The sequence below is a fragment of the Salmo salar genome, chromosome 11, assembly GCF_965601325.2.
Source record: "Salmo salar chromosome 11, fSalSal1, whole genome shotgun sequence".
Taxonomy (NCBI): domain Eukaryota; kingdom Metazoa; phylum Chordata; class Actinopteri; order Salmoniformes; family Salmonidae; genus Salmo; species Salmo salar.
In genome coordinates, this window is record NC_138301.1 from 7,071,452 (window position 1) to 7,098,203 (window position 26,752).

General features: G+C 43.0%; 1 protein-coding gene across 1 annotated transcript in view; it reads right to left on the minus strand.

The window, feature by feature from the left end:
- Nucleotides 1–635: 635 nt before the first annotated feature.
- Nucleotides 636–26,752, minus strand: part of LOC106561903 (sodium- and chloride-dependent glycine transporter 2) — a 68,587-nt gene continuing 42,470 nt past the window's right edge. Inside the window, exons 12-16 of the mRNA XM_014126234.3 lie at nucleotides 25,746–25,877; nucleotides 21,581–21,680; nucleotides 19,994–20,094; nucleotides 5,198–5,365; nucleotides 636–4,248 (exon numbers count right to left, since the gene is read on the minus strand). Of these exons, the coding sequence (XP_013981709.1) occupies nucleotides 4,093–4,248; nucleotides 5,198–5,365; nucleotides 19,994–20,094; nucleotides 21,581–21,680; nucleotides 25,746–25,877 (657 nt within the window). The 3' untranslated portion in view covers nucleotides 636–4,092. The remainder of the gene's footprint in view (nucleotides 4,249–5,197; nucleotides 5,366–19,993; nucleotides 20,095–21,580; nucleotides 21,681–25,745; nucleotides 25,878–26,752) is intronic.

The following is a 26,752-nucleotide window of genomic DNA, read 5'->3' on the forward strand; positions in this document are numbered from 1 at the left end:
TCCCTGCTTTTCAAAACAAGTCACTTCTTTGCTGCTGACTGAAGCTGAAGCGTTACAGATTCTGCAATAGAAATGTGAAGGTAATTTCCGATTGAGCTGATATGCAGGGTTTACCGTGAATGCAGTCTCCACTAAAGCGGAAACATTGCCCTTCAATTATAAAGCACGTTGTAAAGCTTAACTTCAGTGATGCGGATTGAAGAGAGCCCCTAATATTCTCACCTTTGATCATGTATTTATATTTCTTTAGATATACATGCCATGCCTTGGCACAGTCACGCTCAAATTAGATATTTAGAATTTTTAAGTGTAAAAGTTGGAGAGATAGCTGTGGAGAGGAAGAAGGACAGAGAAAGAGATACAAACTTGTCCACTGTTTATAGCGCCACCATGTGGCCAGCAGTACATACAGCAGGTGAACGCAGGTAGCTCGAGTTCCATTACTGAAATCTGCATGCCAGCTTCATTGATAGTTTCACTTGAAATACAAATTAAAATTCATGGCTGTTCTTGTCTGTGGATTTTAAACAACAGATGTTGGCAGTTATAAAAGTGAATTTGAGCAATTAAACATAACGATTTTTGGATACTGGTGAATGTCATGTCTCCCAAAAAAATCCACACAAGACTTCAAGTTCAAAACAATGACATTTATAGATTTATAGGTTATACATTTCATGATATAATAGCGATATATTATTATTATTGGCAAAGATACTGTACTCCAACTGCATTTCTATACATAAATACAAAATGTGAGGTAGGGCCTCAATGATTGATGATTTTCAAAATAAAGAATTAATTTCACATATATTTGTATATGCTAAATATCTTTTTCTATCTGTCACAGAATTCAAAACATATATTTATATTATATATCTATTGGATGGCATGGGTTGTTGGAGGCACATATCTATATCCATAGGCAGCAGTACCTCACATAGCACACAGAAATAAATGACATTACCCAAGTAATTAGACATTTAACCTATGCATTCATAGGTCCACAATAAAGTGCCAAAAAGACACAACATACATAACAATAGGGATATACCGGTACCATATGAGACAGACAATACGTCTTGAGTTACATACAATATTTTACTATTAGAGGACACCTATAAGGTCAATGGTTACCTGAAGATGTTTTGTAACATATTCGCAAACATTAAGGATCACTAGGTGGGATATGAATGGCAGTATCTCAATCTCCTAAACGCAAATAGCAAGTTTTTTGTATTTTTTGTTGTTGTATTTTTTCAGAACCCTATGTTCTGATAAAAAAAAGTTGTTCTCCTTCTTTGGTTACCTACTGCCCAAAGTTGACCCACAGGTATAGCAATGTAAAGTTTATTATTTTGTATTGTTCTTTGTGAAGGAAAATCCCGGGGTAAACTATAACCCTGGTTTGTCAGTGCTTTGAGGAACATAAAAGCACGCTAAAGGAGACATGCAAGGGCGAGAGGGGGAGAAGGGAGGAGAGGAAGAAGCAGAAGGGAGAGAGCATACATGGACACGGAAGCACAGGAACACAAACAGCACAAGCTAGCTTTCTAACGTTTCATTTCCTGTTCAATCCTGTTGAAAACAGAAAGCTAAATATTCCCTCAACGAAAGCATCAAATTGGCTACACAAGGACAGAGCTATTCCAAGCAGCGCTTACATTTACATTTGACATTTTAGCCACTTAGCAGACGCTTTTATCCAGAGCGACTTATAGGAGCAATTCGGGGTTAAGTGCCTTGCTTAAGGGCACATCAACAGATTTTTTTACCTAGCCCGGGGATTCGAAGCAGCGACCTTTCGGTTACTGGCCCAACACTCTTAACCGCTAGGCTATCTGTCGCCCCTACATGAATTGTTAGTTGTTGGCCCAGCGCAAACGTTACAATCTATCACAGCGTGCAAAAATGTTCTCTTTCTCTCTCTCTGTCATTGGAAGATAATGGATAATGTGTATACAGGAGTGTACATAGTCGTGATGCACACAAGGATGCACTCTGAGACATAAATAATTTAAAAAAAACCTGACTTGCTTGTTAAGTCATCCTTGCCTTCAAGTGAGTGACTGTCAAACAAACACATTGTTGGTACTGTTTTTTTTTTCTCACCTGCAACAGAACCGTCCCTAGTCTTTAGGGGGTCCCTAAGCTGAATTTTTGTTGGGGGACCCCCACCTGACAGGCAAAACATTTTAGTGGCCCCCATGTTGATGATGGGGATAACTTTCATTTGTTTTATAGTTAATTTCCTGCAATTCTACACATTTTGCAATTGGGCGTAGAGAAAATGTTGCAGTTTTAAAGTAAGTTTGCTGCAATTCTACAGATTTTGACCCAATTTAAAAATAAAGAAACAGTAACAAATATCATCTATGAAAATGAACCATAATGTCAGTACATACTACATAATTTCTAGGCAGTTAAATTTACTTGTAATGCCTATTTTAGAAAAGCTAAAAAATAATATATATCATAATGTGCCATAGGTCAGAGTCTGATGAATACCAATGTTTCTCAGTCTGTCAATGTTATTTTTTGTGCCTTTTTGTTTGTGGAGGAGTTTCCATTATCACTATACACAAAGATAGAAGAATAAAACAATCACACACACATGCATGCACACACACGCACAAACACCTCCATAGGGAGTAGTCCAGATGTAGTGGAGATGTCGAGAGCTTCAAGTTCCTCTGTGTACACATCACTAAGGAATTAACACGGTCCACACACACCCACACAGTTGTGAAGAGGGTATGACAACGCCTCTTCCCCATCAGGGGGATGAAAAGATTTGGTATGGGCCCTCAGATCCTCAAAAAGTTCAACAGCTGCACCTCGACTGGCTGCATCACTGCTTCGTACGGCCACTGCAAGGCGCCCGACCGCAAGGCGCTACAGAGGGTGGTGAGTATTGCCCAGTACATCACTGGGGCCGAGCTCTCTGCCATCCAGGACCATTACACCAGGCGGAGTCAGTGGAAGGATAAAAAAATTGTCAAAGACTCTACACAAGCCATAGACTGTTCTCTCTGCTTCCACACGGAAAGCAGTAACAGTGCACTGTTACCGTCTGGAATCAATCAAGTCTGGAATCAACAAGCCCTGGACAGCTTCTACCCCCAAGCCATAAGACTGATGAACAAGACTGCTAAATATCTCAATTAAATGGCTTGCATTGACCCTTTTTTGCACTAACTCTCTTGCACTGACTCTTGCACTGACTATGCACACACACTGGACTCTACCCACACACACACACATACTTACACTGGCACCCCAACACACACAGACACACACACACTACATATGCACACACACATGCATACTAACGCCACAGTCACTTTACCCCTACCTATATATACAAAGCTACCTCAATTACCTCGTACCCATCGACTCGGTACTGGAACTCCCTATACATAGCCATAATACTTTTACACGTTAATCCCTGTGTATTTATTCCTTGTCACTATTTCTATTACATTTTTTTTATCTTTATCTTTAATTCTGCATTGTTGGAAAAGGACCCGTAAGTAAGCATTTCACTGTTTGTCTACACCTGTTGTCTATGAAGCATGTGACACATACAATTTGATTATATTTTTTTGTCATGTGCAGTCGAATATTGCCATTGCAACATTGTGACACAGTACACATTTTTCTATTGGAATAAAGATCCCCTCAGAAAGAAAGGGTTCTGGAGTAATGGCTGTGCATGGGCAGGAGGCAGAGGACAGACCATTCTCAGGTCAGGGGTTAGGGAGAGAAAGGGAAGGGTATAGTATGGGTGCCTGCCAGAGAAAGCAATGTTGGAGAGGAGCGCAACCCCACTTTGCTATAGAGTGGAGGAAAAAGAAGCAGGGAGCAGGAGAGGTGGACAGTAGAACTGGGGGGAAAAAGTGGAGGATGTGTTGGCTTGCTTTTCTCGCACCCACATTGAATGGAAAGAGGAAGGAAAGGAGAGATGAAGTGAAGTGGAGAACAGGAAAACGACAAGGAATAGGTGGAGGAGAGGGCAGTAGTAGGCTGCTGCTCTCTCTCTCCCCCCCGGTGCCCCTGCTGAAGTGGTGGTGGTGGTAGTAGTGGAGGCTGCTACTGGTAGGTGCCCAGCTGGAAATCTTTGGGGGGCAGTTTGAGGCCCAGGGAGTTGGATCCATGGGGATCCATCATGTTCTTGTAGCGCTCCCCTCTGTGCTTTGCCAGGAAGGGACCCCAGTCGGGCTGAGGGGAGCACACCAGCTTCAGACGCTGTGGAGGGGAGTGGGGAGGTCAAGGGTAGAGTTGGGTAGAATAAATTACAGTAGGATCCTCCTGAGAGATATGAAAATATTGGGAATGGCAGATGTTCGGAACACTGAAATGTCTAACTTTGAAATTCACTTAAAAAACGCATCAAACCTTTATAGAAAATATTGATTGAACATACAGTATATGTGCTTTATAATCTTTTGCCAGATACTGTAAATCTGTTAAGGCACTGATTAAGGAGATTTTGCTCAAACTTACTGTATGTGAGTACAGTTGCGTACACATGCACGCACACACAGCTGAAACACTTTGATTGTGTGATGTAGGGAACTTCAACAAGCACAGCATGGGACTGCTAAGTGTCTGTGTTTCCTGTGCCGATCCGCCACCAGTTATCAGAGGACCAGGGCTGATATTTCACTTTACTGCATGTTAGAAAATGGATCTCTGACATCAAACACTTCTGTGTGCATGCCAAATGCCACCCTATTCCCTATTTAGTGCACTACTTTTGACAAGGGCCCATAGGGAGACAGGAAGGTCATAGTGAGTTCATAGTCACGATTGTAGAGGGATTGTGTGGACTGTTTGTTTATGTAACCTGTATGAGATGTGCAAAGAAATATTATTATACTACAGTAGAACCCAGATACGAACCTCAGAGTTGTCAACAGAACAGGCAATATCAAACTGGGACGTGTATTAAATACCAAAAAACTAACTTCTGTATGCTACAGACAAAATGTAAAAGTTGCTTACATCTGCAAAAAACACATACGTTTTTACAGTCCAAAAAACATTTCTTACCCCAGGACATTTAAATGGGTGACTATCCAGGAAAATAAAGAAAAAGGAGCCGATCCGCATAGATCTGAAGTGTATTTATGGGACATACAAGCAAGCTTACAGTACATGTGTGCATGTGTGTGGTATTGTGTCCCATACATACCTCCATGAAGCTGCCTGGGGCCAAGTACATTTTGATGACAAACATGATTGGGATCCAGATGACAGAACACACCACCATCAGCCATCCCATCACCATGGACCAGGGGGGGTAGGTGTAGTCCTCATAGGTCATCACCTTCCACTGGTACAGACTCAGCCCCAGGATACCCTGCAGGGAGAGAGAGGAGAAAAAGGAGAAGAGAGGAGGGTTAGCTATGATCCCTTATTGATGTCACTTGTTAAATCCACTTCAAATCAGTGTAGATGAAGGGGAGGGGACAGGTTAAAGAAGGAATTTTAAGCCTTGAGACAATTGAGACATCGATTGTGTATCTGTGCGATTCAGATGGAGAATGGGCAAGACAAAATATTTAACTGCCTTTGAACAGGGTATAGCTAGTAGGTGCCAGACGGTTTGTGTCAACAACGGCAACGCTGCTGGGTTTTTCACACTCAACAGTTTCCTGTGTGTATCAAGAATGGTCCAGCACCCAAAGGACATCCAGCAAACTTGACACAACTGTGCGAAGCCTTGGAGTCAACATGGGCCATCATCCCTCCTCTGGTTACATTGACTTCAATACAAAACCTAGGAGGCTCCTCAGCCCCATCCATAGACCTACATGGTAATTATGACGACTTCCAGAGGACGTCCTCTAACCAATCAAAGCTTTTGCAGTATGAACTAACTTGTTGTCCATCCAATCAAAGGATCAGAGAATGAACTTAGTACTACGCATGTGTGATTTAGAAGATTGGTGAGTTGATGACATCGGTGGATAGATTGAGATTGAGATTGTAATAGTTGAGCATTTTTCTGATATTATTAGGGATGTAGCAATTCCAACTACCTCTCACAGTCTCACGTCAGAATTAAACGTTCATCCATGTTTATCAAACTTACAATTTTGAAGTTGTTACAAACGTCAAAGTTCAAAGTGTTTAAGGTTAAGTTGAGGCATTAACTCCAAAATCTTAAGGTTAGGCATTAACTCTGTGGGATAGGCTTAAAACAAAAATCGCAAAAACAACTTCCTATCACTGAATTCGAACTTGCAACCTTCGGAAACAGAGGCAGAGGCTTCTGCTCATCCGCCATCCATCCACAACGCCCTAGCAAAAGGTAGCAGCTCTCACTGTTGCCCCTAGTGGCCGGTTTTCACGTTATCTCCCGACGTCCTCAGCCATGGATGGACGTCGAATACTTACTTGTATCAGGGGTGACCTGGTTGAGCGATTCACCAATATGCATCGGCCCCAGTTCAAATGTTTAAGATATGAGTGCATTGGTCCGCAGGAACCCAAACCGATCCAAATGTAGCATGCATCGGTCAGAAAATCGATTCAAACATATGAATCGTCAGTTCACCATTTTTTTTGTTGCTCATATAATTTTCTTTATACCTTTCCGAAAATACCTCTCATCTTTTGTGACAACTGTCCTCTCCTTCAGTGTTGAACTAAGCATGTAGACAGCAATTAATCTACAAGTCATTTTGCATGCCGAACAATCTCTATGCGGCCTATTCCTGATCTTGCACATCTGCGCGGCACCTTCAGCATTCAAATGCTTGTGAAAATGGCTTGTGCAATATAAGGCTTTATTAGTCGAGTGACAACCAATGTAAATTGATAAGTGATTGTTAACATATGCGCTGTTGAAAATTGTGTTTTACCAGAATAAAAGTAGCCTAACTCATCTGGCTATAGCCTACCTGCAGATCAGGGCTTACATTTTATTTTATTTCGATTTTTCAGTTTCACTATCAGAAATAGTTGTAGTAGTTGTGCTTTAAACAACCAGTGTTTAGATATACAGGGTCAAGTTGATCATTTCATAACGAGGACAGGAATCACTACATGGTCGAAGTGGGAGGAGAAGGACTCTGTAAAAATGTCAAAATGGTCTAAATCATTCAATTTTGAAATCTAAAATTGTGCTATTTATTCATTGGCTATGTCATAGCTACTTTTTTAAGATAAATATTGATACATTACTAGCTCAAACTCTTTTAATCTGGTAAAATGACAAGCGGGAGATGGTGATTTCATATCAAAATTGGTCTGATAGTGGGGTGGTAGATGCCCACTAGTCTCCCTTAAGGCTCAGCTCAGGTGACTACATATACTGTACCATGGACATACAGTGCATTCGGAAAGTGTTCAGAACCCTTGACTTTTTCCACATTTTGTTACGTTACAGCCTTATTCTAAAATTGATTAAATTGTTTGTTTTTCCCTCATCAATCTACACAAAATACCCCGTAATGACAAAGCAAAAACACGTTTTTAGAAATGTTTGCATATTTATGAGAAAAAAACTGAATTAATACATTTAAGCCAGTATTCAGACACTTTACGCAGTACTTTGTTGAAGCACCTTTGGCAGCGATTACAGCCTTGAGTCTTCTTGGGTATGATGCTACAAGCTTGGCACACCTGAATTTGGGGAGTTTCTTCCATTATTCTTGACAGATTCTCTCAAGCTCTGTCAGGTTGAATGGGGAGCATCAGTGTACAGCTTTTTTCAGGTCTCTCCAGAGATGATCGATTGGGTTCAAGTCTGGACTCTGGCTGGGCAACTCAAGGACATTCAGACATTCAGCCACTCCTGCATTGTCTTGGCTGTGTGCTAAGGGTCGTTGTCCTGTTGGAAGGTAAACCTTCGCCCCAGTCTGAGGTCCTGAGCACTCTGGAGCAGGTTTTCATCAAGGATCTCTCTGTACTGGGTTTGACTAGGTTTCCTGTTTCCGGTCACAACTTGCAGACTTGTTTACGCTGCTGTGCGTTTTGTTGCCGATCTTACTTTGCTACCTGACGGTTTTTACTTTTTCATTACCGTATATTTTTACTTTTTCCCTCACTCAACTTTTTTCTTTCAACTTTTTCACCCCGGAGGTTTTATCTGGACATGGTTCGTCAGGACTTCAAACAGCCGAAGCTAAGTAACATTAACATGATGCCTTCTAATTGCAGTCGTTGTACTTATAATATACAGGAGAACGATCGCCTTACGGCAAGGATAGCTGTGCTGCAAGCCCAGCTTCAGACGCAATCGTTAGGCAAGGGCAATTTCAGTGTAGGAAAGGATGAAACAGCGACTGTGCCACCAGTAAGTACAGATAGTAACGTTAGTATAAACCCCCTCGCACGGTCCCCGCAGCCGGACAACTTTCTCATGGCTTCTGGCGGGAAACGCTGTAGGAATGCTCAACCGGTGTCGCTTATTCAGCCGACAGAAACTTTCAACCGGTTCTCCCCATTAACCTGTTATGGCTAGGGGGCAGTATTTTCACGGCTGGATAAAAAACGTACCCGATTTAATCTGGTTACTACTCCTGCCCAGTAACTAGAATATGCATAGAATTATTGGCTTTGGATAGAAAACACCCTCAAGTTTCTAAAACTGTTTGAATGGTGTCTGTGAGTATAACAGAACTCATATGGCAGGCAAAAACCTGACAAGATTTCATGCAGGAAGTGGCCTGTCTGACAAGGTGTCGTTCTTCTTGTCTCTGTTTATTGAAGAGTGAGGATCTTAGCTGTCCCGTGACACTTCCTACGGCTGCCATAGGCTCTCAGAAGGCGGCAAAACGCTGAATCGTGGCTTTGCAGGCTCTGGCTGAAACAAAGTAGCGCGTTTGGGTAGTGGCTGGTTACAGTACTGTGAGACTCAGGCTCGTGCCCGCGTCGACCGAAAGCTTTGTTTTCTTTCCTCTGTTTAGCTAAATGGACATTCCCGGTCGGAATATTATCGCTTTTTTACGAGAAAAATGGCATAAAAATGGATTTTAAACAGCGGTTGACATGCTTCGAAGTACGGTAATGGAATATTTAGATTTTTTTTGTCACGAATTGCGCCATGCGCGCGACCCTGATTTACCATTTCGGATAGTGTCTGGGACGCACGAACAAAATGCCGCTATTCGGATATAACGATGGATTATTTTGGACCAAACCAACATTTGTTATTGAAGTAGCAGTCCTGGGAGTGCATTCTGACGAAGACAACAAAAGGTAATCAAACTTTTATAATAGTAAATCTGATATTGGTGAGTGCTAAACTTGCCGGGTGTCTAAATAGCTAGCCCGTGATGGCTGGGCTATGTACTTAGAATATTGCAAAATGTGATTTCACCAAAAAGCTATTTTAAAATCGGACATATTGAGTGCATAGAGGAGTTCTGTATCTATAATTCTTAAAATAATTGTTATGCTTTTTGTGAACGTTTATCGTGAGTAATTTAGTAAATTGTTAGCAAATTCCCCGGAAGTTTGCGGTGGGTATGCTAGTTCTGAACGTCACATGTTAATGTAAAAAGCTGTTTTTTGATATAAATATGAACTTGATTGAACAAAACATGCATGTATTGTATAACATAATGTCCTAGGTGTGTCATCTGATGAAGATCATCAAAGGTTAGTGCTGCATTTAGCTGTCTTCTGGGTTTTTGTGACATTATATGCTAGCTCGAAAAATGGGTGTCTGATTATTTCTGGCTTGGTACTCTGCTGACATAATCTAATGTTTTGCTTTCGCTGTAAAGCCTTTTTGAAATCGGACAGTGTGGTTAGATAAAGGAGAGTCTTGTCTTTAAAATGCTGTGAAATAGTCATATGTTTGAAAAATTGAAGTTTTTGTATTTTTGAGGAATTTGTAATTCGCGCCACGCCTATCATTGGATATTGGAGCAGGTGTTCCGCTAGCGGAACGTCTAGATGTAAGAGGTTAAGCGAGTCGGAGTCGGAGGCCGAGACTTCTCTGGTCTCTACTCCTCCCGTTGTGGGGTCTGAGACGCCGACGGCTCCCACCATTAGCTCTGACAAATTGAAAACCCTAGTCATTGGTGACTCCATTACCCGCAGTATTAGACTTAAAACCAATCATCCAGCGATCATACACTGTTTACCAGGGGGCAGGGCTACCGACGTTAAGGCTAATCTAAAGACGGTGCTGGCTAAGGCTAAAACTGGCGAGTGTAGAGAGTATAGAGATATTGTTATCCACGTCGGCACCAACGATGTTAGGATGAAACAGTCAGAGGTCACCAAGCGCAACATAGCTTCAGCGTGTAAATCAGCTAGAAAGATGTCGGCATCAAATAATTGTCTCTGGCCCCCTCCCAGTTAGGGGGAGTGATGAGCTCTACAGCAGAGTCTCACAACTCAATCGCTGGTTGAAAACTTTTCTGCCCCTCCCAAAAGATAGAATTTGTAGATAATTGGCCCTCTTTCTGGGACTCACCCACAAACAGGACCAAGCCTGGCCTGTTGAGGAGTGACGGACTCCATCCTAGCTGGAGGGGTGCTCTCATCTTATCTACGAACATAGACATGGCTCTAACTCCTCTAGCTCCACAATGAAATAGGGTGCAGGCCAGGCAGCAGGCTGTTAGCCAGCCTGCCAGCTTCGTGGAGTCTGCCACTAGCACAGTCAGAGTAGTCAGCTCAGCTTTCCCCATTGAGACCGTGTCTGTGCCTCGATCTAGGTTGGGCAAAATTAAAAATGGCGGTGTTCGCTTTAGCAATCTCACTAGCATAAAGACCTCCTCCATTCCTGCCATTATTGAAAGAGATTGTGATACCTCACATCTCAAAATTGGGTTACTTAATGTTAGATCCCTCACTTCCAAGGCAGTTATAGTCAATGAACTAATTACTGATCATAATCTTGATGTGATTGGCCTGACTGAAACATGGCTTAAGCCTGATGAATTTACTGTGTTAAATGAGGCCTCACCCCCTGGTTACACTAGTGACCATACCCCCCGTGCATCCGGCAAAGGCGGAGGTGTTGCTAACATTTACGATAGCAAATTTCAATTTACAAAAAACAAAACAATGACGTTTTCGTCTTTTGAGCTTCTAGTCATGAAATCTATGCAGCCTACTCACTCACTTTTTATAGCTACTGTTTACAGGCCTCCTGGGCCATATGCAGTGTTCCTCACTGAGTTCCCTGAATTCCTATCGGATCTTGTAGTCATAGCAGATAATATTCTAATTTTTGGTGACTTTAACATTCACATGGAAAAGTCCACAGACCCACTCCAAAAGGCTTTCGGAGTGATCATCATCGACTAAGTGGGTTTTGTCCAACATGTCTCTGGACCTACTCACTGCCACAGTCATACTCTGGACCTAGTTTTGTCCCATGGAATAAATGTTGTGGATCTTAATGTTTTTCCTCATAATCCTGGACTATCGGACCACCATTTTATTACGTTTGCAATCGCAACAAATAATCTGCTCAGACCCCAACCAAGGAGCATTCAAAGTCGTGCTATAAATTCTCAGACAACCCAAAGATTCCTTGATGCCCTTCCAGACTGCCTCTGCCTACCCAAGGACGTCAGAGGACAAAAATCAGTTAACCACCTAACCGAGGAACTCAATTTAACCTTGCGCAATACCCTAGATGCAGTTGCACCCCTAAAAACTAAAAACATCTGTCATAAGAAACTAGCTCCCTGGTATACAGAAAATACACGAGCTCTGAAGCAAGCTTCCAGAAAATTGGAACGGAAATGGCGCCACACCAAACTGGAAGTCTTCCGACTAGCTTGGAAAGACAGTACCGTGCAGTATCGAAGAGCCCTCACTGCTGCTCGATCATCCTATTTTTCCAATTTAATTGAGGAAAATAAGAACAATCCGAAATTTCTTTTTGATACTGTTGCAAAGCTAACTAAAAAGCAGCCTTCGCAAATGGAGGATGGCTTTCACTTCAGCAGTAATACATTTATGAACTTCTTTGAGGAAAAGATCATGATCATTAGAAAGCAAATTACAGACTCCTCTTTAAATCTGGGTATTCCTCCAAAGCTCCATTGTCCTGAGTCTACACAACTCTGCCAGGACCTAGGATCAAGGGAGATACTAAAGTGTTTTAGTACTATATCTCTTGACACAATGATGAAAATAATCATGGCCTCCAAACCCTCAAGCTGCATACTGGACCCTATTCCAACTAAACTACTGAAAGAGCTGCTTCCTGTGCTTGGCCCTCCTATGTTGAACATAATAAACGGCTCTCTATCCACCGGATGTGTACTAAGCTCACTAAAAGTGGCAGTAATAAAGCCTTTCTTGAAAAAGCCGAATCTTGATCCAGAAATTATAAAAAATTATCGGCCTATATCTAATCTTCCATTCCTCTCAAAAATTTTAGAAAAAGCTGTTGCACAGCAACTCACTGCCTTCCTGAAGACAAACAATGTATACGAAACGCTTCAGTCTGGTTTTAGACCCCATCATAGCACTGAGACTGCACTTGTGAAGGTGGTAAATTACCTTTTAATGATGTCAGACCGAGGCTCTGCATCTGTCCTCGTGCTCCTAGATTTTACATTTACATTTAAGTCATTTAGCAGACGCTCTTATCCAGAGCGACTTACAAATTGGTGCATTCACCTTATGATATCCAGTGGAACAACCACTTTACAATAGTGCATCTAAATCTTTTAAGGGGGGGGGGGGGGTTAGAAGGATTACTTTATCCTATCCTAGGTTAAAGAGGTGGGGTTTCAGGTGTCTCCGGAAGGTGGTGATTGACTCCGCTGTCCTGGCGTCGTGAGGGAGCTTGTTCCACCATTGGGGTGTCAGAGCAGCGAACAGTTTTGACTGGGCTGAGCGGGAACTGTGCTTCCTCAGAGGTAGGGGGGCCAGCAGGCCAGAGGTGGATGAACGCAGTGCCCTTGTTTGGGTGTAGGGCCTGATCAGAGCCTGAAGGTATGGAGGTGCCGTTCCCTTCACAGCTCCGTAGGAAATCACCATGGTCTTGTAGCGGATGCGAGCTTCAACTGGAAGCCAGTGGAGAGAGCGGAGGAGCGGGGTGACGTGAGAGAACTTGGGAAGGTTGAACACCAGACGGGCTGCGGCGTTCTGGATGAGTTGTAGGGGTTTAATGGCACAGGCAGGGAGCCCAGCCAACAGCGAGTTGCAGTAATCCAGACGGGAGATGACAAGTGCCTGGATTAGGACCTGCGCCGCTTCCTGTGTGAGGCAGGGTCGTACTCTGCGAATGTTGTAGAGCATGAACCTACAGGATCGGGTCACCGCCTTGATGTTAGTGGAGAACGACAGGGTGTTGTCCAGGATCACGCCAAGGTTCTTAGCACTCTGGGAGGAGGACACAAGGGAGTTGTCAACCGTGATGGCGAGATCATGGAACGGGCAGTCCTTCCCCGGATCTTAGATCTTAGTGCCGCTTTGGATACCATCGATCACCACATTCTTTTGGAGAGATTGGAAACCCAAATTGGTCTACATGGACAAGTTCTGGCCTGGTTTAGATCTTATCTGTCGGAAAGATATCAGTTTGTCTCTATGAATGGTTTGTCCTCTGACAAATCAATTGTAAATTTCGGTGTTCCTCAAGGTTCCGTTTTAGGACCACTATTTGTTTCACTATATATTTTACCTCTTGGGGATGTCATTCGAAACATAATGTTAAATTTCAATACTATGCGGACGACACACAGCTGTACATTTCAATGAAACATGGTGAAGCCCCAAAATTGCCCTCGCTAGAAGCCTGTGTTTCAGACATAAAGAAGTGGATGGCTGCAAACTTTCTACTTTTAAACTCGGACAAAACAGAGATGCTTGTTCTAGGTCCCAAGAAACAAAGAGATCTTCTGTTGAATCTGACAATTAATCTGGATGGTTGTACAGTCGTCTCAAATAAAACTGTGAAGGACCTCGGCGTTACTGTCACGCTTGTCGTTGGAAATGGAGGACCAAAACGCAGCAGGTATGTGCAGCCTCATCTTGATGTTTATTTATTTTCAAAATGAATGCCAAAATAACAAACCACGAGAATGCACGAACAACCAACAGTCTGGCAAAGCATAGGCTCAACACAGAACAATCACCCACAAATAACAAACACAAACACACCCTCATATATGGGACTCTCAATCAAAGGCAGATAGACAACACCTGCCTTCAACTGAGAGTCCCAACCCCAATTAACCAAACATAGAAACAGACATACTAGACAAAATCATAGAATACCTGAAAACCAAACAGTGCCCAAAAACCCCGGAATACTTAAACCAAATGCCCCTTCAACAAAACACACCACCCCGAACCACAAAACGAATACCCTCTGCCACGTCCTGACCAAACTACAATACCAATTAACCTTATACTGGTCAGGACGTGACAGTTACTCTGGACCCTGATCTCTCTTTTGAAGAACATATCAAGACTGTTTCAAGGACAGCTTTTTTCCATCTACGTAACATTGCAAAAATCAGAAACTTTCTGTCCAAAAATGACGCAGAAAAATTAATCCATGCTTTTGTTACTTCTAGGCTGGACTACTGCAATGCTCTACTTTCCGGCTACCCGGATAAAGCACTAAACAAACTTCAGTTAGTGCTAAATACGGCTGCTAGAATCCTGACTAGAACCCCAAAATTTTATCATATTACTCCAGTGCTAGCCTCCCTACACTGGCTTCCTGTTAAGGCAAGGGCTGATTTCAAGGTTTTACTGCTAACCTACAAAGCATTACATGGGCTTGCTCCTACCTATCTTTCCGATTTGGTCCTGCCGTACATACCTACACGTACGCTACGGTCACAAGATGCAGGCCTCCTAATTGTCCCTAGAATTTCTAAGCAAACGGCTGGAGGTAGGGCTTTCTCCTATAGAGCTCCATTTTTATGGAATGGTCTGCCTACCAATGTGAGAGACGCAGACTCAGTCTCACCCTTTAAGTCTTTACTGAAGACTTATCTCTTCAGTAGGTCCTATGATTAAGTATAGTCTGGCCCAGGAGTGTGAAGGTGAACGGAAAGGCTGGAGCAACGAACCGCCCTTGCTGTCTCTGCCTTGCCGGTTCCCCTCTTTCCACTGGGATTCTCTGCCTCTAACCCTTTTACAGGGGCTGAGTCACTGGCTTACTGGTGTTCTTCCATGCCGTCCATGGGAGGGGTGCGTCACTTGAGTGGGTTGAGTCACTGACGTGGTCTTCCTGTCTGGGTTGGCGCCCCCCCTTGGGTTGTGCCATGGCGGAGATCGTTGTGGGCTATACTCGGCCTTGTCTTAGGACGGTAAGTTGGTGGTTGGAGACATCCCTCTAGTGGTGTGGGGGCTGTGCTTTGGCAAAGTGGGTGGGGTTATATCCTGCCTGTTTGGCCCTGTCCGGGGGTATCATCGGATGGGGCCACAGTGTCTTCTGAACCCTCCTGTCTCAGCCTCCAGTATTTATGCTGCAGTAGTTTATGTGTCGGGGGGCTAGGGTCAGTGTGTTACATCTGGAGTATTTCTCTTGTCTTATCCGGTGTCCTGTGTGAATTTAAATATGCTCTCTCTAATTCTCTCTTTCTCTCTTTCTGTCTTTCTCTCGGAGGACCTGAGCCCTAGGACCATGCTTCAGGACTACCTGGTATGATGACTCCTTGCTGTCCCCAGTCCACCTGGCCGTGCTGCTGCTCCAGTTTCAACTGTTCTGCCTGCGGCTATGGAACCCTGACCTGTTCACCGGACGTGCTTGTTGCACCCTCGACAACTACCATGATTATTATTATTTGACCATGCTGGTCATTTATGAACATTTTAACATCTTGACCATGTTCTGTTATAATATCCACCCTGCACAGCCAGAAGAGGACTGGCCACCCCTCATAGCCTGGTTCCTCTCTAGGTTTCTTCCTAGGTTTTTGGCCTTTCTAGGGAGTTTTTCCTAGGGAGTTTTTCCTAGCCACCGTGCTTCTTTCACATGCTTTGCTTGCTGTTTGGGGTTTTAGGCTGGGTTTCTGTACAGCACTTTGAGATATCAGCTGATGTACGAAGGGCTATATAAATAAATTTGATTTGATTTGATTTGTACTTTGCTCTGTTCATCTTTCACTCGATCCTGATGAGTGTCTTAGTCCCTGCTGCTGAAAAAAATCTCCACAGCATGATGCTGCCACCACCATGCTTCACCGTGGTGCCAGGTTTTGGTGCCACGTTTTCTCCAGACGTGATGCTTGGCATTCAGGCCAAATATTTCAAACTTGGTTTCATCAAACCAGAGAATCTTGTTTCTCATGGTCCAAGAGTCCTTTAGGTGCCTTTCGGGAAACCCCAAGCATGCTGTCATGTGCGTTTTGCTGAGTTTGCTGCTTCAGTGTCTTTAGATATTTTTTTCAGATGTTACTATGGAATACTGAAGTATAATTACAAGCATTTCATAAGTGTCAAAGGCTATTATTGACAATTACATAAAGTTGATGCAAAGAGTCAATATTTGCAGTGTTGACCCTTCTTTTTCAAGACCTCTGCAATCCGCCCTGGCATGCTGTCAATTAACTTCTGGGCCACATTCTGACTGATGGCAGCCCATTCTTGCATAATCAATGCTTAGAGTTTGTCAGAATTTGTGGGTTTATGTTTGTCCACCTGCCTCTTGAGGATTGACCACAAGTTCTCAATGGGATTAAGGTCTGGGGAGTTTCCTGGCCATGGACCCAAAATATCGATGTTTTGTTCCCCGAGCCACTTAGTTATCACTTTTGCCTTATGGCAAGGTGCTCCATCATGCTGGAAAAGGCATTGTTCGTCACCAAACTGTTCCTGGATGGTTGGGAGAAGTTGCTCTCTGAGGATGTGTTGGTACCATTCTTTATTCATGGCTGTGTTCTTCGGCAAAATTATGAGTGAGCCCACTCCCTTGGCTGAGAAGCAACCCCACACATGAATGGTCTTGAGATGCTTTACTGTTGGCATGACACAGGACTGACGGTAGCGCTCACCTTGCCTTCTCCGGACAAGCTTTTTCCGGATGCCCCAAACAATTGGAAAGGGGATTCATCAGAGAAAATGACTTTACCCCAGTCCTCAGCAGTCCAATCCCTGTACCTTTTGCAGAATATCAGTCTGTCCCTGATGTTTTTCTTGGAGAAAAGTGGCTTCTTTGCTGCCCTTCTTGACACTAGGCCATCCTCCAAAAGTCTTCGCCTCACTGTGCGTGCAGATGCACTCACACCTGCCTCCTGCCATTCCTGAGCAAGCTCTGTACTGGTGGTGCCCCGATCCCGCAGCTGAATCAACTTTAGGAGACGGTCCTGGCGCTTGCTGGACTTTCTTGGGTGCCCTGAAGCCTTCTTCACAACAATTCAACCGCTCTCCTTGAAGTTCTTGATGATCCGATAAATGGTTGATTTAGGTGCAATCTTACTGGCAGCAATATCCTTGCCTGTGAAGCCCTTTTTGTGCAAAGCAATGATGACGGCACATGTTTCCTTGCAGGTAACCATGATTGACAGAGAAAGAACAACTATTCCAAGCATCACCCTCCTTTTGAAGCTTCCAGTCTGTTATTCGAACTCAATCAGCATGACAGAGTGATCTCCAGCCTTGTCCTCGTCAACACTCACACCTGTGTTAACGAGAGAATCACTGACATGATTTCAGCTGGTCCTTTTGTGGCAGGGCTGAAATGCAGTGGAAATGTTTTTGGGGATTCAGTTCATTTGCATGGCAAAGAGGGACTTTGCAATTAATTGCAATTAATCTGATCACTCTTCATAACATTCTGGAGTATAATCAAATTGCCATCATACAAACTGAGGCAGCAGACTTTGTGAAAATTAATATTTGTGTCATTCTCAAAACTTATGGCCACAACTCTAGTGTATTTAAATTTGCATTGCTAATTTCAATAGAAAATAGCTAGCTACCAGAGTGCAGTTTTCTCCACCAGGATGACTAACGCTAACAACAATATAGTGGATTTTTTATTGACACATCAGATTCAAGCTTCTTGGAAAAAGCTGCAACGTAATGTAATGGACAAAGGTCTGCATATACAAACTGCACAACACAACGAGAAGGTAATAAGAAACAGGGATGTTCTCAAGTAGCTTATCAACACTACTGCATTTTTGGGCATGCAAGACTTGGCTTTAACTTAGGGGCACGATGAGAGTGAAAGTTCCACTAAAAAGGGCAACTACAAGGAGCTTGCAGAGATAATTGCACGTTACGTTGCTTTATTTGCTGAGCATATGGAAGTTTCTTCTGTCTGAATAAACTTCCATCGCATCATCCATGAAAAGTGAGATTACAACTCACTCGCAATTGTGCTTTCCACTTTCCTCCGGTATTTAATTAGCAACCGTGATAATACATAACTCCCGACAGACACAAGCAAAATGTCTTTATATAAATGTTGCAGCAGCCTAGGAAAAAACAAGATGATTTTTCAGTAGGCTAATTTTTAAAAAGAAAGTGCATACAGCCTGTGCACCTTGTCTATCTGTTCAGGGCAAACAAATTGGTAAAGTTATGTATACTATGTTATAGTCAATATTTTGGTGTCAAGAGAAAATCTGAATGTGATCAATTTTGGTTTATATTCCAAGTTGGGCTGGCTAGGTTGCCTAGACCTTTTCAATACAACAGTATTAACTGGAATTAATCAATTAACACAATAGTGATGACAGGCTGTGAGTACATTTTTAATTTGGCCTACAGTTGCATAGGCCCTACACGATGCAAACAAGCATAATGCAAGCTCAGCCCTGTGAGTTCTATTGTCCATCAGTTGTTGTCTCTGTGTGGCCCTGTTAGTCTAGTCTAAATATAATTCATATGAACAAGGACAAGGTTCCTGCTGTTTGACAGGGTTTTAATCCAGGGCCAGGAGTTTTTTCAGGAGTTTTTTTAAAACCATGTGACCTGATTAGAAAAACTGTACCCATCATAGCCCATATATAGGGTATGGCAGTGATTCATCACTCTCATACCCTATAGGGTCAGGAGTTTTACCTGGTTAGGTTACCAAATAAGTAAAAACTCCGGGCACCAGGGATTTCTTTTGGCCTCATATCCTTATTTTATAACTGCTGTGATCCCTTCCCAACACTGTGTAAGTAGCCCTCATGTTTGGATAAATACCATAGTAGAATGATTTTACTCCCTGCTTGGACTAACTCATTCTTAGCTCTTTTGTCTAAATGTGTTGTGTTATTGTTTTTTTGTCTTCCCAGTCAAACCCTATCCTGCCCTCAGTGGATGAGTTGAGCTCTTCTCCAACATGCATCCATGATGAGCCTGTCCTACACTGAAGCCTCTGAACACCTCAACTCATGCCTCATACCCTGATTCAATCACTGCTGTGATCCCTTCCAAACACTGTTCAAGTAGCCCTCTCATTCCCATTCCCCATAATATTTTACTATAAATGTCTTTATTAAACATTTGAGGTTAAAATAATTAGTCTTTGACGATTTTTGAAACACGCTTTGTCGTCTCTGTGAAGTACGTGCCTACACCATGGGTTTCCCATCCTCCTCAACTTTTCAAGTCACCAACCTTCACTGCATCTGTTATGTCACAGTTAGGACAACATTATGTAGGCTATAGGAGTGGAGCATTTCGAGTAGCACAAACAACCTTTGTTATAACGGTGAATAGTGAGGAAAACAATTTCCGTTTCAGTTGGGGAAAATTATTTTCGCTTCATTCTCTTTCTTGGAAAACTCTCGCTGCTGCAAATTGATGTTGCCCCCTAAATTTGAAAAGGCTGCAGTGAAAAGGGAAACACTTTAGTAGGTGTGTTGTGTATGCACGCATCTGTGTGTCTGTACGAGTGAGTGAGTGAGTGAGTGAGTGAGTGAGTGAGTGAGTGAGTGAGTGAGTGAGTGAGTGAGTGAGTGAGTGAGTGAGTGAGTGAGTGAGTGAGTGAGTGAGTGAGTGAGTGAGTGAGTGAGTGAGTGAGTGAGTGAGTGAGTGAGCGTGCTAGCGCACCTGTGAATATCTAAACCCTATTCCGTATAGATCGGACACAAACACATACAGTCAGAATGGTTGGAGTCACAAAGGCCCAGCAGATTCTCCAGAAGCGGTTTGGTTGGAAGCCAATCATCATTTCAATGTCCTCGCAGAACCTCTGCAGGCCTAGGAAAAGGGGAATAAAGACAGAAAGAGGAGGAGAAGGAGGAGGAGGGAAAAGAGGGAGAGTCAGTCAAATCGACTGCTCAATTGGGGGGTTGAGGGAAGTAGAGTCAATCTGACACACAGAACCTCCATCCAAAATGGCACCCTATTCCCTATCTGTATAAGCCTCTGGTCAAAAGTAGTGCACTATATAGGGAATAGGGTGCCATTTGGGACGTGCCCAGAGAGTGAACCAGTTTCATCCAGAGCTCCAGACAATGGAGCTCCACACAGGCCCCCTACAAGGCAAATCCCTTCCCAGGGAGAACCTGGGACATTTATTATCCTCCAAAACAATGTGGCTTGACAATTGTCACAATTGTTGTCAGTGTATTGACCGACAAACTTGGCGAGAGATGAGTCACAAGCCACACAATCATTTCACTGGAACCACCTCTGCTGATGCTGTGACGAATTGGAGAACAGTATGTACAGGTCTGCTTCAGACCTGATCATTGGTCTACTAGAATGGTATAACAAAGACATCTAGTGGTCAGAATGAGAAGTGCTCGAGCCCCCTGTCAAAGAGGGATAAAGTTGCCCCTAGACACTGATCTAAGGTCTGCTTGGTGTTTTTACTCATAACAGATAGGACAAGGATTTAAGGCTTAAGCTGAACCTAGATCTGTGCTTAAGGGCAACCTAGGCACCGGGTCTGGAGCCTCTCATTTACACTGAGACAAAACCTTTATTTTTTCTCTCTCTTTTTATATGTGAGATGGATAGTGGGTAAAAACACTGTACATTTTCACCATTAAAAAAACAGCTCGAGACCTACTCATGAATCCTGTTTTTTCATAGACCATATAACTAAAAAACAGGGAATCAGATCTGTGAGAATGGAGACATGTTTATTTGCAGATAAATACATTACAACTTCCATTGTTTATTAACACCTCCCTCATTTGAATTGTAAACAGCCACCATGGTTTAACAACCTAAGCACCACACACTAGAAGTCCTGTTTCATTCTTGTACATGTGCTTTCTGTGTTTATGTTGTTTAGCCAAGACAAAATGGCAATCAATATTGATGAATGGCTTTGAGGCTTTTCTGATTCTGATGTTGACAAAGTGAGGTAAGAGTCGAATGAATTTGCAGAAAACGATCTGAAGTTTTGCAATATTTTTCCCAATGTTTATAAAAATAATAATAATAATATATGCCATTTAGCAGACACTTTTATCTAAAGCGACTTAGTCATGAGTGCATCCATTTTTCGTATGGGTGGCCCCTGCAGGAATCAAACCCACATCACTTGGCGTTGCAAGTGCCATGCTATACCGACTGAGCCACACAGGACCACAGTTAGGATTTAGGGAGGGTAAGCTGATCGTAGATCTGCACCGAAGAGCAACTTCTACCGGAGCTACCAGAGAGCAAGTTTATTATGGTCAGGTAAACGAAAGGTCAAAAGTAATTTTCTTATAATTATTCCACTACTCACCATAGAAGTAGGATATTCCGATTAGCTCACAGATCGCAATGATGACCAGAGAGTAAGAGGCAGCATACGTGTCCACCAACTGGAGCATGTACATCCCATTCTGTTAAACACACACGCACAAATCGTACACACACACAAATCGTACACACACACACACACAAAACGTAAGCCAGTGATGCAGAGCTAGTGTATGGGGGGGGGGGGGGGGGGGGATGGGTCTCTCAGGTGCATCTGTAATAGCACCCTATTCCTTAAATAGTGCACTACTTTTAACCAGGTCAAAAGTACTGCATTATATAGGGAATAGGGTGCTATTTGGGACGCATGATCAGTTATGGGGCGACAGGTAGCCTAGCGGTTAGAGCGTTGGATTTGTAACCAAAAGGTTGCAAGGTCGAGTCCCCGAGCTGACAAGGTAAAAATCTGTTGTTCTGCCCCTGAACAAGGCAGTTAACCCACTGTTTGTAGGCCGTCATTGAAAATAAGAATTTGTTCTTAACTGACTTGCCTAGTTAAATAAAGGTAAAATACAATGTGTGTGTGGCCGCACATACAGTGCCTAGTCAAAGTTTACACACCCCTTGCAGTTTTCACCTTCTGCTGCCCTAAAATTACATTTGAATTTTTATCCAACTTATCTAGCTACGCAATCTGCTCCATATTTTCTAGAATTCCTCAAATGATAAAACATATACTCAATTAATAATGTTTTTTTTTAACATATCTTGATTGTGTATATCTTCACACCCCCTTAGTGGAAGCGGCTTTGGCAGCAATAACAACAGTGAATAATTTTGAATAAGATTGAACCAACTCTTAGGGCAACATACAGTGCATTCGGAAAGTATTCAGACCCCTTGACTTTTTCCATATTTTGTTACGTTACAGCCTTATTCTAAAATGGATTTTTTTTAAATTATCATCAATCTACACACAATATCCCACAATGAAAAGGCAAAAACACGTTGAGCTCAGGTGCATCCTGCTTCCATTGATCATCATCGAGATGTTTCTACAACTTGATTGGAGTCCACCTGTGGTAAATGCAATTGATTGGACATGATTTGGAATGGCACACACCTGTCTATGTAAGGTACCACAGTTGACAGTGCATGTCAGAGCAAAAACCAAGCATGAGGTCGAAGTAATTGTCTGTAGAGCTCCGAGACAGGATTGTGTTGAGGCACAGATCTGGGGAAGGGTAGCAAAAAATGTCTGCAGCATTGAAGGTCCCCGAGGACACAGTGGCCTCCATCATTCTTAAATGAAAGAAGTTTGGAACTACCAAGACTCTTCCTAGAGCTGGCCGCCAGGCTAAACTGAGCAATCGGGGAAGAAAGGCCTTAGTCAGGGAGGTGACCAAGAACCCAATGGTCACTCTGACAGAGATCCAGAGTTTCTCTGTGGAGATGGGAGAACCTTCCAGAAAGACAACCATCTCTTTAGCACTCCACCAATTAGGCCTTTATGGTAGAGTTGCCAGACGGAAGCCACTCCTCAGTAAAATGCACATGACAGCCAGTGGAGGCTCCTCAGAGAAGGAAGGGGAGGACCATCCTCCTCAGTGAATTTCATTTTAAAAAAGTAATGTTTAAAAAGTTATCCTTATTAGATAAAACTATACTAAATATAATCACGTCACCAAATAATTGATTAAAACACACTATTTTGCAAAGAAGGCCTACAGTAGCCTCAACAGCACTCTGTAAGGTAGCACCATGGTGTAGCTGCAGGACAGCTAGCTTCCATCCTCCTCTGAGTACATTGACTTCAATACAAAACCTAGGAGGCTCATGGTTCTCACCCACTTCCATAGACTTACACAGTAATTATGCCAACTTCCGGAGGATGTCCTCCAACCTATCAGAGCTCTTGTAGCATGAACTGAATTGACATGTTGTCCATCCAATCAAAGGATGGGAGAATGAATCTAGTACTGAAAGCATAAGCTACAGCTAGCAAGCACTGCAGTGCATAAAATGTGATGAGTAGTTGACTCAGAGAGAGAAAGAAAATAGTTGAACAATTCTCAGCAAATTAATTTCTTCCTAAATGAAGGAGAAGCAGGGGAGAAATAGAGAGAGAGAGAGATTTAGATATTTTTTAGCTAACAAATGCAGCTAACGTTAGCTATTTTAGCCTACTGAAACACCCTGCTCAAACAGAGGGATGCTATGTTAGCTAGCTGGCTATGACTATCCAACACAACACTGGAACTCTTCCAAGTCAAGGTAAGCTTTTAGCTTTACTAATTTATTGCCACCGGGGGCCCGCCGGTGTAACTGCTTACTGAAATGTTACTGCTTGATTGTAGCGGGTTTACTAACGCATTAGTTATATTAGGTATGCTGACTATGATGTTACATTAGCTAATATGGTGACAACAATGTAGGCTGTGTGTAGCAGTTTGGCTTGGAAAGCTTTTTTCGCCTGGTCACATACAGCTGATGTGTTGTGCATTGAAGTCCACAAGCGAAGGGAAGAGGTGAAAGGAGGAGAGAGCATAACGTAGAAGCGAGAAGGAATACAATGTGGCTGCTATGAAACTGTGAACTGTATTTACCCATGATCAAGGGTGTATTAATTCAGCCGATTCTGTTGAAAAATGTTTCTTAAACAGAAGCAAACGGAACAAAACGGGGATAAACATACCTGAATCTGTCCAAAAGAAACTCTTGTTTGCAACTGTTGGATTAATGATCACACCCACTTTCAGCTAGATGCAGGCAAGAGTGTGCAAGGCGGTATTGAATGTCACTGTCTGTCCATGTGTCACATCAAATTCTTCTCTCGACCTGTATGCAACTACGTTGTAAATTTGCATTCATAGGGACAGCTGGAGGACAGCTAGCTTCCATCCTCCTCTGAGCTAGCTAAGAACATTACATAGGGACAATTTGAGTATCATGTAGTAGCCTAAACCTATCACTGTTACATTTAACTGGGTGAATGGAATATGAATGACAGTCATCCAACATCCTGCAATAGAAATAAGGCCATGCTCATGAAAAAGAAATCGCCCTTCCTTGCCACTGATGACAGCCTGCTTGTTGTTTGCCAAAAGGCACTTAAAGGACTCTCAGACCATGAGAAACAAGATTCTCTAGTCTGATGAAACCATTTGGCCTGAATGCCAAGCGTCATGTCTGGAGGAAACCTGGCACCATCCCTACGGTGAAGCATGGTGGTGGCAGCATCATGCTGTGGGGATGTTTTTCAGCGGCAGGGACTGGGAGACTAGTCAGGATTGAGGCAAAAATGAACGGAGCAAAGTACAGAGAGATCATTGATAAAACCTGCTCCAGAGCGCTCAGGATCTTAGACTGGGCCGAAGTTTCACCTTCTAACAGGACAATGACCCTTAGCACACAGCCAAAGCAAAGCAGGACTGGCTTCGGGACAAGTCTCTGAATGTCTTTGAGTGGCTCAGCCAGAGCCCGGACTTGAACCCGATCGAACATATCTGGAGAGACCTGAAAATAGCTGTGCAGCAACGCTCCCCATCCAACCTGACAGAGCTTGAGAGGATCAAGTGTGCCAAGCTTGTAGCGTCATACCCAAGAAGACTCGAGGCTGTAATTGCTGCCAAAGGTGCTTCAACAAAATACTGAGTAAAAGGTTTGAATACTTCTGTAAAAAAAAATGTTTGTCTTGTCATATTGTGTGTAGATTGATGAGGGGAAAAAAACGATTTAATCAATATTAGAATAAGGCTGTAACGTTTTTGAATACTTTCCGAACGCACTGTGTATCCATTATTTTTCTAAGAATTGCTCAAAGTCAATACATTCGGTTAGGAATCATTGATGGACAGCAATATAACAAACTTTGTTGCCAAAGGTGCCTCCACCAAGTATTAACTCTGTGGTGTGAAGACATAAGCCATCAAGAAATCTTTGTTAAAATAAAAGAATAATTAAGAAACAAATCATACTGTATGTTTCTTTCACTTTAAACATGTCGACCAGGTTGTGTAGTTAAGTAGGGGGAAAAAATCCAATATTATCCCTTTTTTAAATGCAATTTTAAGGCAGCAAATGTGAAAACTGTGCAAGGGGTGTGTAGACTTTCACAAGGCACTATAGGTGCATGTATGGATGCGTGTGCCCCCCTGTGTGTGTGGTAGAATGTATGTGTGTGTGTTTGTGTGCGTGGTGCTCTGTACCTCTGTGACCATAGGGAATCCCAGGAAGAAGAAACAGGCACAGCAGATGAGCGTGAACAGAGGCTTGTTCTTTCTCAGATACTGGGGGAACTCATCTGACACCGACGTCACTATGGTCTCAATGGTGGCAAACTGGGACATAAGAGAAAGGAGGGGAGATATGGAAGAGAGAAGAGACCAGGCAAACGGGGGAGACAGTATGGAGACAGCAGGGGAGGGACGCGAGATGGAGGGAAGAAAAAAGGATGAGGGCAGAGGAGCGATAGGGGAAAGAGAAATGAGAGGGCCGATAAGAGAGGAAAGTCAAGGAAGAGAGGCGAGACAACAGTAAAAGTCAATGACAGTGAGGGAGAGAGATTCATTCCAATCACACAACAGATAACTATGGACAAAGGGAGCAGAGAGAGGAAAAAGATAGCAGAGATAGAGAATGAACACCTGCATAAAAGAGACACAGACGAGAGAGGAGGGGAGCAGAAGAAAATGACAAGAGCGGCCGAGGGGCCAGAGGACAAGTGCAGAGGAAAGAAGGATGAACACACAGATCGAGCAAAGAAAGAGAGAGAATGGAGCCCAATGGGACTGAGCTATCTGCCACTTTACTGCTTCTCTACATCCACCCGTGCTCCCCCCCAAAAAATTTCATCAATACAGTATCCCCAGCCTCTTACCGCCAAGCGCTAACACGCACACACACACAAACAATACAACAAAGCCTCCTCCCTGCTTCAACAGACCCACAGCTGCGAAGGCAAACCAACATCCTCATTTACTGTTTACTGTCGTCTTAATAGATAACTTTTAATACACCCCGACCGAAGGTTGTTTATGGTGTAAACATCACAGATTGACTGGATTTGTTTGACTTAGATTTTTACCTCCAGTGTTTTCCATTGTCTTAAAAGGTCTTGAGAGACTTTAATGCTATAAAGAAAAGGTCTCAGCGAAACATGGAATCCATTTTTTTTGCCACACACACGCACACCTACAGTACCATGTTTCCCCTA